This window comes from Apis florea, unplaced genomic scaffold (genome assembly GCF_048593485.1).
Source record: "Apis florea isolate Af1SG1 unplaced genomic scaffold, ASM4859348v1 contig_3683_pilon, whole genome shotgun sequence".
In the NCBI taxonomy this organism is placed as follows: Eukaryota; Metazoa; Arthropoda; class Insecta; order Hymenoptera; family Apidae; genus Apis; species Apis florea.
In genome coordinates, this window is record NW_028256803.1 from 158,978 (window position 1) to 171,894 (window position 12,917).

The 12,917-nt window shown below is 26.7% G+C and overlaps 1 protein-coding gene across 9 annotated transcripts in view; it reads left to right on the forward strand.

Moving 5' to 3' along the window:
- Positions 1-12,917, forward strand: part of LOC100865130 (uncharacterized) — a 103,595-nt gene that overhangs the window by 62,446 nt on the left and 28,232 nt on the right. Inside the window, exon 7 of one of the 9 annotated variants that reach the window (XM_086914519.1) lies at positions 546-649. The exons of the other annotated variants lie outside the window; for them this stretch is intronic. Coding sequence (XP_086770645.1) covers positions 546-550 — 5 coding nt within the window. The 3' untranslated portion in view covers positions 551-649. Of the gene's footprint in view, positions 1-545; positions 650-12,917 lie in introns of those variants that run through there. 9 annotated transcript variants of the gene reach the window in all.

Sequence of the window (12,917 nt, forward strand, 5' to 3'; positions counted from 1 at the left end):
GTTATATGTATTACGTTATTAATTAATTATAGATAATAATGAACTAAACAGATTGTATCTTTCATCAATCTTTTTTTCTCTATTTTTCTCTTATATAATTATCGTTTCCGAGTAAGATGACTAATATCTGATAAAATAAAATTCCGAGATGTGTGTACAATATATTTGATGTATAGAATGTATTATCTGTGGTTATTATAAATTTTTTTTTCTGTGAAAATTTATTGGATTTATAATAAATAGTGAAGTAATTTAATATTTATATTTATTTTACTTCAATATTATTATATTTATATTTAATATTTAGAGCTGATGTTCAGAATAATTATTTATGACTAATTACATCTAATTTTTAGAATAACTTGTATTTAATTCTAATATAACTATGCATCCAGTTTTAAAATCATTTGAATTTTGAATAAATCGTTTAAAATTGTTGAGTAATTTAGATTTTTTTTTATTATTTTTCGTGACATTTATCGACAGTTAATAATTTTTGAAAATGTCATCAATGATAGACTACCAAATTGAGGTTTACTTTACAGTTTGAAATGTCCATCAACGAAACCAACATTGACACGTACGTGACACAAACATATATGCTCGCTATATTTGCTTCAAAAATATACTAAATATTTTTCATATATGTAGTTATGTTTACATTTTTTTTTTAAATTCACGTAACATGCTTTTTTTAAAAATGTATATTATTTTGCTTCGTAATTAAGTGTTAAAATTGTTTCATATAAGTTTAAATTTAAACAAAAATCAAGTCTTATAAACATCTTATAAATATAAAACTTAATAAGTTTAAAGCATTGATTTCTAAAATAGTAAAATGTAATGTACAACACAGTAAAGTATAATGTACAAATATAATGTAAAACTCTACGTTCAATCATAATTTTGCAATGTAATTTTCCTCTTACACAATCGATGCGTCATTTTGAAAATATAAAATAAAAAGTCAGTATTTCTGTATCCCAGATTCAGAGTCAAGTAGCAAATCATTTTCTTTTTAATGTGGCATTTTATTCTAAAAAATTTTTTATTCTTTTTAATTTTCAAAAATATTAAGCCTGAAGTCCTTTAATTTTCGATTGTAAAAATAATATTAAGTTCTTGTTATTCTTTATCTTCATCCACTACTTAAATTTCCAAGTATATTTTCTAACATTAAATATCCCATAATACTTCTTGATTCCATGATTATATGTAATATTTCATAGTTTTAAAGATATTTTAATACTATCTTTAATCTATCAAATTAAATAAAATATTAAATTGGATTAGATATTAAATGGAATTAAATGAGGCTAGTAAATTCTGATTTTATTATCCAGATTTTATTATATATTAATCCAGGATAATATTTATTTATTTTTTCCAAAATTGCAGTACATTTCATTTATTAAAACAATACCAAGTCTGTTTTCGAATCTTATCTCTTATCATGATAGTTTGGCTTTTAATGTACGAATTTAGATATTATTCTATCTATACTATATTATCTACTATCGATCGGAAAATAATTTAAAATAATAACTTATGAAATAATTTATTTCTATTTTAAATCACTAAAAAATAACATATAGAACTATTTCTTCTTCTTCTTTTTCTCAATTTTAATTATCCTGATCCACATATAAAGAATTTAAAAGCCAATCAATATCACTTTCTCTTATGAAAATAACTTACGTAGTTCAAAAATCTGTTTATCGTTTAAACTTTCAATCAATAAATAAATTAAATTATTATTTAATTAATTAATATTAAATATTTGATTTGTTTGATTGATTCGTCAAGTGAAAGTTTAAACAATAAAGAGATCCTTGAAATTCGTAAATCATCTTCAGAGAATAATAACTTCTAAATCCTAGTATAGTAACTTGTACTAACTTCTAAATCCTCCGTTTGGTTCTCGAGTTACAAAATTAAATCCACAATTCACTATCCACTATCGATCGAGAAATAATCTGGAACACTTATCGAACGATCAAAATCCACGTTTACCTCTATCCCGACCTACCACAACCGCGCAGGAACTATTCCCGCATAAGCGGCGGCCATCTTTATCGATATAACCTACGAAATAAAAAGAAAGCCAGAATAGTGCAGCAAGGACGCGCTGTTTCTGGTGCGTCGACAACTTTTGCCAGCCAATTGAGCTGACATAAAAGCCGGAGGAGGAATTGCAGCCGCGGGTCAACGAATCGTCCACTTGCACGAACACAAAGGAACGATCCAAGCACACAGCCGACTCTCTTTTCTATTCCTTCTGTATCTATCTGTCATGCCCGATTCCTCGACCTCCTCCACGTTGTATTCTTCCGCGAAACGCGTCATTCCTTCTCTTTTCGCGAAGTCGATTGTTTCTCTTCTTGTATTTTCTCTCTGTGCTTCTTTTTCTCTTTCTTTCTTTTTTCCTTTCTCGTGATAGAAAGCAAACGGCTTGGTCATAGTTCCGTTTACGATCGATTGCAATCAAATAGCCTCGTAAATAGTATTACCTGGTGCGACGGATGCTTCAGTTTGATGGAACAACGTTTAACGATAGAGATATTGTTTTACTGGTCACGTTGTGCTTTTTTGGCGATTTTATACGTATATACGTATATATAGATTGCACGTGATTATGATGGATAGTTATTTCATACGGGTTGTATTGATAGTGGAATCATTTTAGCTTTTGATAGGGTTAGAATGCTTGGTAAACAATGGGACGAAGTATTAGATGATAAAACGAGATTGATGCGCTGGTATAAATTGTGAAATTTATGAATTATATGTACTGTTATGTTATATTCAATGATACGAATCTGTTACGAAATCTATTAAAAAGATTTTTTGCATTTTATCTCTTGAGGGATTAAATTTGTTAGATATTTCAATATTAATAACTATTTGCAACATTTATAAGTAAACGTAACTGTAAATTTTTAATAAAGATATGCAGATTATTATTGAAAGAAATATATTATGATTATGTATCTCTTTTTATTTTTATTCTGCTATATTAATTATAATTTTCTATACTTTATACTCTTAGATAAATTATTTTGATGTCGAAAAATAACAATTATTGCAAAATGCTTTTGGCAAAATTAATATCTATTAATTTTTATTCAGATAGAAATATGATTATATGTATATTTGTTTTCATATAATCATTTGTATACAGTGCTTGTATTTAAGTATACATACATTTATATTGGTAGTGTAGTGAAAACAAAATATTGATACATTAAAGCACTAGCTTTATAATAGAATTAGAGGTTACGTGATCACTAGGTTCAAAATAATAAATTTTATCCATCATCTGGATAACGTAATACATGTACATCACTAGAACAATTTACTTCAATATATTATTAAAAATAATTAGTGTTTAATTATTATTCATTATCAATAATGAATCTAAAATAAAAAATGTTAATAACGTTTTATTTTAATAATTAAAGTATAAAAATTTGATAAACAAATTTCAAAAACAGAATATCACATTTAAAATAAACAATATTTTTTTTTTTCATAAACACTTTGCAATAACTTAATATAATATGTGATATAATATCGGGAAATTTAAGCATCTCTCTAATATCATATTCTTGTAATTAATATATGAAAACTTTCGATAAAATAATTATTATCTAGAATATAATATTATATTAAATAAGTAATTTAATATACTGCAAGTAAATTAGTATATTTTGTTAGATTAAAGTAGTTTAACGTAATATTAATAGATTCTTTCAAATATTTCCCAACATTTTGTTCATATAATTAATATCTATATGAAAATTTAGCATGTTATGTATATCTATCAAAATATAATATTTTAATAAAATAATATCTCATTTCTATAATACAAAAATTTTATAAATATTTTTATTAGAGAATGGAATTGTTACAATTTATTATTGTTGTTAATATTGAAAAAATTATTATTGTTAGAATTGTTACAAAAAAAACAAAAAATATTATCTGTTCTATCCAAATTTATATTTATTGTGAATGATTCACATGTATAATAATAACATACTTTCCTAATTTATATAACTAATCCTTTCTTCTTATATATGAATATGAATACCTAGAAGTTGAAACGATATCACATCAATAACATGTATTATTATCAGACAAGGATTAATCCTTTGTGATTCTATATCAAGCTTGATATTTCATTTCGCTCTATCTTTTCAATTTCTATAAAAGCTATACATTCTTTTTCGATAAAACTTAATTTAGTTTAATCTTTTCGTTATGAAATTTCACTTTATTGTTTTTTAGAAGAATAATGTTTACATTTGTTCATATATTATACCTATATAATTAACGATATAATATATATATATATATATATATATATATATATATATATTACCAAAGAAGTCCTTTGAAACGATATATGGACGAGGGGATACTTTATTCCCTTGTTCACAGTCACGCGATGTTATATGATCTTATTTGTAGATGCGCCACTTCCGGTCGAAACACATGCTTATTTTTATAGTGTTTATAGAATGCTCAATCAAATCTTCTTATTGTTATCTTATAAAAATAATGATTTTTAAATATTCAGATTCGCATATTAACAAAAATTACTCCGATTTTTAAATATTTATGTAGAAAATTGTATAATAAAAATTTTTACTTATTTATTTCAATGGTTATACAAATAAATGGCTATAGTAATAAATAAAAGAGATTTATAGCTTACCATGATAGATATTGAAAAAATATTAATGATTTATCGGGATGATAAATATTAAATATATATATTTTATATTTTTCTATTACATTTTTAATATTCCACTGGTATTTTTACAACCGACTCTGTACACATGATCTCCAAAGATAAAATATTTATTTTATCCTTATCAAAAATACAATCTTACGCATTTGTGAGGGATATAGTGGACCATAGCTTATTTGATTATTATAAAAGAGGGTCGTGTCACTGAAAGCATTGGGAAACACTGGGTTAAGGGAATGCAATCACGGTCCACTCACGAAGTCGCATAAATAAATCCATGATGGCGTATAGATGATCCCCTTTCCTGTCGTTCCGCGTAGGATTACAAGTGATCGCGTTACGCGCCGTGTAAAAGTAGTTAGTCCAGATTCACGAATCGCGGTCGAAGAAATCGAGCATTATTCCTTCTATCGGTTTCAACCGATTTCTCAAGGTAAACAACCAGTGAAATTCAGCCTCGGTTGTTAAATCCATGAATAAACCGAGCACGCGCCGGTCATGAAGTTATTGTAACCGTTTAATATTATTGCGAAATCTTTGATGCCCTTTCCATCCACGACCTACATTTCTTTTTTCATTGGCGGTGTTTATGCAGGCTACGTTTTTTCACGCCCTCTCGCGAGCCTTTCATCCGATTTTCCTGCTATTCTGTTTGTATATTCGGAATACCGAGTTTCTACCGGTTGAATTTCGGTGTTAAGTGGCGTTGGCCTCCTAAACTAGAAATAGGAACGGTTTTTTGTTTCCCCAATCGAGTCAGGTTTTCGACAATTTTTATTTTTTATTTTTTATTTTTTTTATTTTTTTTCTCCATACGAGAGATCAAATTTCTTTCCTTGCGATAGGATGCACGTGTTTGGCTTTGTTGCGTTCTCATTGCATGTGTACAATGGTTTACGAAAATTGAATAATAATCTTGTAGAGAAATTCATTTAAATTTTTAATAAAAGTTTGTACATATGTAGAGCATGTGTAGAGCATAAAAAATTACATGTGATTTCATTGTCAATGAGAAATCTCGAAGTGACATCAATCCCTGAAAATTTCAATCTTTTCATTTATTTTTTTCTATTTTAAATATAATTTTGTCTAAAGGTTTTTTTTTACAACAGAGTAATAGAATATTAAATTTTGAATATTTTGTGATTTAAAATTTTGCTTTATCTCGTTTGGTAATAATTAATTATACTTAAAAAATCAAAATACATTGAAACTTTAAACATTGATTTTATTACTTTCCTTAAACGATATTTGATAAAAAAAAAAATGCAAAATATATATCCTATGTGCTCTATAAACTCATAAAATAAAAAAATAAAAAATTGTAAAATTTGATTTTAAAAAATAAAAAAAAATGTATCAAATACATCTGAATCGCAATATGTTATAAATAGGGATTAAATTCATGTTGATTCATTGTCTGCATGTGTATCTTGTTTAATAATAGTTCAGTCGTTCGTTTAGAATTTCGAGGTTTTCAAATTTTGACAGTAATTTTACGCTGCTGTCGAGTTTATTAGAATTTATCACTCTTAATTGTGTTTCGACCACGGTCGTATGTACAAACTTTTTTTAATTAGGCTCGAGTTATCGCAACTGATAACTTCTATTCACGGTTCTTTTGTTATGGATGAATGGAAATCTCAGTAATACCAACGAATATGTTAATTATGTAAAATGTTTTTGTGAATTGACATAACAAATTGATACATTTGATCGAGATTAATTGTTTTTTTTTTTTCGATAATTCTTTTTCTATTTATAAATGTAGAATATTAATTTTCTTATATCAACAAAAATTTTATAAAGAGCCAATTGTACAATTGACAATGTGTTTAATCTGAGTTATGTTTGTTTTAAAAAGAACGCAATTTTTCATTATGATTACACGCGATCACTAACCAGGCAAATGAATCATTTTTATGCGAAATCAAATTTTTATGAACATAATTGGAAAAATAGAGCTTCAATAGAGATATCCTTTAAATATTTTGTTTGATTTTTTTTTTTTTTTTTTGCATATCATGTTTATTCTATAGATTTTACATTCAATTTCGTAATTTTACATAAAAGTTAAAATGTAATTTAATCATTAGTTATTTTAACGATGTTGATACTTATATTAATAAATGATTCATAGTAAACTATAATTTTGTAATTAACAAACAGTTATGAAATGTTATAACGGATTTACTAATAAGAATTTTATTACCTGCCAAATGAAAAGATGTTAATTCAAATAATTTGATATTTATGCATATACTAATAGAATATAAAAAAAATGGAACAATGTCAGATTTAGAACAATCGTACTTAAAGAAAAAGCGAGGAGTTGATCATTCGAAGGAAAAATAAATTCATTCAAAATTCACAGTGATTTCATAGTGATTTTAAATGATTTCTTGATTTCAAATATTCGTATGATATTGATTTTAATTTTTTTAATTATATGAAAATGATTTATTTTCTATTTAAAAATAAATAATGTAATATTAACTCTTTATTAAAATCGCAATACGTGAAAATATTGGGGTATCTCAGTATCGAGCATGATTTAGCTGATGGCTGTTGACATTATCCTCATTTAAAATTAATAAGAAGAACGTTGTTTGTTAAGGGATAAATTGCTTCCTGGTTCATAACGATAACGTGATATTATAATATTATGAAGTGCAAATGTTGAAGTCACTCTTCTTTATTTTTTTAAATTATTTTTTTTAAACGATTTTAAATAATTTCAAGTAATTTCATCTTAATATTTTATCAATATAGTTTCACTGATTTCACATTGATTTCACACCGATTTCGTTGTGAAAAGTGCTTGAATAACTTCACGAATGGTTAATCCTCTGGAAAAAAGATTAAGAAATTTGGAAAATCAAAGTATTATAAAGCTTTGCATATAAACGAATGCAAATCAATTGATTTGTAGAATAATAATAATAATTTTAATATCGAAAAATATTTTAAAATATCGAGTATCAAATCTTAATTATCAAAATGGTATTATCTATTATCAAATTTCATTTAAATGTTGAATATCAAATCAATAGATATTTTTTCATATTTCATAGAACCAGATTATTTACATTTAAGTCTAATTATATTATTATTACTCTCGTGCTTCGAGAAATAGATAAGTAAAGTTATGTTTAATACCGTTCGTGAGAATAGACCTGGGACTATAGTCGTACGGCACAGGAATTCAAAACTAAAACCGATACCGAGAATTCAGACTACCCCCCGAGCTGACTCTTGAAGATTCGAGAAGTTTATCATAACCCCTTCCTTTGAGCTCGTGACAAAAGCAGGCTGATATAAGCATCGTAGGAAACAAATCATACCATGCAAACGTGATCAAAGAGAATAAGACGTTTGTAAAAAGATAGTAATAAAAATCCACATGCACGAAATCCAGTGAAATTCAGTTCCAGTGAAGTTCTTTGAATCCTGTCGAATTTCATTTCTTCTCGTATGGTAAAAACTGTGCTTGAGGATATTCAGTTTTCAAAAAATCTGAGAAATTTATTATTATTTTCGATTATATTATATTAAATGCTTAAAGTTTTCTTAATAAAAATAAAAATTCCAGTGAAATCCAATGAAATTTCCTTTGAATTGTTAACAACTCAGTTAAAGGAATATCGATATTAAAATTGCTAAATTCTTAGCTCTTGTAATTCTTTTTATTATAAATAAATCTTTTGCGAAATTAATTTTGAGTTTTAGTAAAATAAACACGGAAACAATTTTCAGATTAAAAATAACCTTAATTTTTTTTCCCCCAAAAGAATAGAGAGATATAAACATTTTTAATTTCTCCACGGTATGTCCATTATACGTTATTAGGGAAGTATTTTAGAATCTAATAATTGACAATAAATTAATTTATATTTAAGTAATATTAAGTTTTCATTATAAAGCAAGAATTTCAATATTAATATCATCACATTTGGAACGCGAAATGTTGGATATTAAGTTTCGTATAAAAAAATTTTCGATAAAATGACTTCAATATTTCGCACGATTGAAGCATAGGATTTTACAGCACGAATCAGTAACAAGACAAAATAGGAATTGGTACATTATTTCGCGGTTAGCGCTAATTTTCCGGCACGAGGCGAGGCCGTACCGCAATACAAAGCCTCAATCGCTTTGCACCTACGCGTGAAACGTGGGCGGAGATTATTAAAGTTCCACGGGACTGTAGTTTGAAGCTGCTTTGTGAAAAAATGACGAAACGGCGCGTATTGTCACATCTCGTATTTATAAATGAAAGAAAAATAAATTTTTTTTATATTTTTCGTTTAACGGAATTGATAATAAACATTTCTTTGTAATAAGAATATTGTTAACAACGGATTAAAATTGGTAGTTACGTTCGAAATTGAATGAAAACACGAAGGTAAAAAAATGGCAAATGGTATTTGCAAATTATTTATTTATTTATTTTTGCATTGCAAACAAAACGTATTTTGATATTAATAATTAAAACTTTTCATCTTTCAAACTTGAAAGAAGATCGAAAACGAAGATCAAAAACGAAGAAGATGAGTTGTTTTACTTTTTTCCTTTAAAATTAATTCACTTTATATCTTTCAATTTGATACAAATTTTATCTGTTTGTGTTCTTTCTTATAATTTTCTTTCCTTTTCTTTTCTTTTATAAATTAGTAAGCAATAATGAACTCTTCAAAGTTTAGCGAAAATCACTAGTCTTCAGTATCCCCTAAATATCGTATCGACGTATCGATTTTGCCATTTAATGATAAAACTATTTTAATAATAATATCTGAAAAAGAATCTACCTCATCGATTTTCATGATTTTTGAATATGTTACAGAGAACGAAATTTTGAACAATTTTATATGTAATTATATATAATCGTATTTCGATTTTAGTTTTGAAGATATTTATAAAAAAAAAGATCTTCTATAAAATTTTATCAAATATACATTTAACAGCGTATATAATCATGCGACCATTATTCATCTTCTGTTAATACATATAAATACATCACAGCAATGTGTAATTATTACGTGTAACGGGTGAACGGTCAAAAAGCTCCTGCCTTATAAATTGTGATAGGCTTGAAATACCTCAATGTCATCTCATACCGAGCATTCCACAGATTCTTTAAATCTTTTGGGTTTGTGGAATGCGAAAATAAAATATAAAACAATTCTTGGACAATCGAAATTATTATGAGAACGATATCAATCTCATATCTAGTATTTATTGTTATAAAATCATTGTCATAATTTGCTCATTTTATATTTTATTTTTTTTTTTTTGTGTTAAAAGTGACGTTCTATAAGCAGATTAAATAAGATGATATTATAAGCTCACCCGTTATAGATTTTGGGTACCATAATGTATTATAAACGGTTGATAACTGGCAATTACATGCTAATGCACGCTTTATCATGGATATGGGTATACATATAGGTAAAATTCTATAATAGTGGCAATTTTTCTTTCTAAATATCTCGAAAACTATTATCTCGAAAATAAGAATAATTATATATGGGAAAAATTTATTTAAAATTTTGTTCTCTGTAATATTAAAAAATTATCAAAATTGAGGTGTTTCTTTTTTAGATGATTTTTTTCAATTTTTTCTATTTGATATAAGGGAGGGAAGAATTGTATATCCAAAAAGTTTATGAAAATATCAGAAGAGCGTAAAAATAAGATGGATAATTTTAATGAAACGAGTTTATTGACGATGCTCTGTTCATGATTAATATTTTTTCGAAACGAATGTTCCGAATTTTCTTTTTCCTTGACGCATTTTCATGTTTATGAATTGCAAGAGAAAAATACTGCAATGGCTTGCCACTATTGTACAGGACCCTTGGGTTTTTGGTGTTGCATGACACTTTACATAAATTATTCGAATATTACAAAAGGGAATCGTAACTGAGAGAAAGATTGAAAAGTATCGCATTACATCGTCAAGAAGCCTCGTTTCCGCGAAAATTCGATCTTGAATTTCTTCTTAATCCCTTTAAGACTTTCTCTTACAAAAGCTCGCCAATTACCCTCTTACATGATCGTTATATCGACAAACGTCCTTTGATCTCCGCCGTTAATCGAACGTGTTCGAAACTGGTTACACGTCGAATCGTGTCAAATTAAGTCATTTTCAATCACGCGTTTCCCAATAACGGAATGGTATAACGAGCCACTCGAAATAATTCGCGTCGTTTCATTTGATTAGCAATCAAACTATCGACCCTTTTCATCGACCACCACCTCGTCGTTTTATGTTTCCATAGAGTTCTATCCAAGCCAATTCGAGTAGTCGTATCTTTTTTTTTTTTTTCTTTTATCATTCGAAGATAACCCTGGTGATATCAGGGAACTCTTTACACAGCAAATAATAGCAACGAAGCAAGTTGCGCAACGGAACGATCATTTCCGTTGTATTCGATATTCGACGACACAAAAACTTATGTTTTCATGGATCATATATTTCTTTTCACGAGTAATGCTTTTTTACAATAATCGATTGTCAAACAATTATTTATTTATCGTAATCATTTATTATCATATCATATTCGATGTTATATGTCATTGTTTTCAATTATTTTCGTTAAAATCAATTACGGATATATATTTAACTATATATCTGAAAAAATAAATTCTTTAAATAATTTGTACAGTGTATCAATTATAGAGAAAAATTCGAAGAAAACAATGAGCAAAATTAAAAAATACATTTATAAAAACTTTTACAAAATTGAGTAGATAAATATTAACTTTAAATTAATGGAAAAATTAGTGGCAAAAATTGCTTTTAATTTAAAAGTATTTTTAATTTAATTTTAATTCAAACGCAGTTATAAGAATTAATATATTGTAACGAGGCATTAAATGCATTATTGATAAAATATATTTTCCAACATAGTATGAAATAAATACATAAAATTGATTTAAATAAATATACACGAATATGCGAATTTATAAATTTTAATAAACTTTTTTTTCATATAATCGTTAAAGTATCTGCATTAAAGTATCTTAGCATACTACTATAAGCATACTTATGAACCGGAGTGTACGTGACAAGGATGTTATTACGTAACATTTGTTATACTATACAAACGTCCTCGTTTCGCAATCACGGTTTTTACGTTGTTCGGAGATGGTAAAAAGTCGACTCGCGTCTTCTACTTCCGGAAGTAGTATTTTGTAGCAAGGGGGAACGTTTTATTGAAAATCTGCGCGAGGAACGATAGAAATTTAGAGGATCAAGGTAGGGGCTTTGCGCGCGGAATTCAACCTTTAAATTGGAAAGCTGTTTGAAAACGTATCAAAAGAGGATGTATAAACTCCTTTCCATTTTACAGAACTTCATGTTTCGTTATTTATCAGCGGTCTTTATGCGCTCGCTTTCTAAATATGTTCTTGCATCAAGAGTATCGATTCCATTAAGATTTTATTAGAGAAGATGGGCGACCGTTTAGCGACTGTTGAATAAAATATTAACTTTTAAATTTTATTTCTTACTTTATTAATGCCGTTAAGAATCGGCAGTTTGGTAAAACAACGATGTAAATTAATTTTTGATCGTTATAATAAATTAATCTGGCATAAACTTATTAATTACTCAATTAATTATGAAATGAATGATTTTTTTTCTCTTTTTCGTGTTAGTCGACACGAAATCTTTCAGATTTTAAGAATTTTTAATAAGATATTGCATTTAATGTTAGAAAAAGTGTATTGTAATTATTTTCTTCTTGTTAAATAATATATTTTGATATATATTTTTATATTAAGTAATTATAATTTTAGTATTTTAATAACAGTTTTTAGAAATAATTTTTAAAGATATTTCAGAATTGAAAAAATAATACTGATTCATAATTTTGTATTCCTGAAAAATGCATGCATTCCTTTTACTTTATTCTTTCATTCTTTCTACTTTCTACTTTATTATTAAGAAATACATGCATTCTTTTTACTTTACCTGTCGTAAATAATAGGAATAACTGATCTACATCTTCATTCAGAATTCTTACACCTGCTGTTTTTAATAAAGGTCCATTACTTGGTAAAAATTGCGAAGTTTAAACCGTATTTATTATTTAGTAAAACCATTGCTATATCAGCACTGTATACTTCCCCTATAATTTAAGATACGAAATGAAAT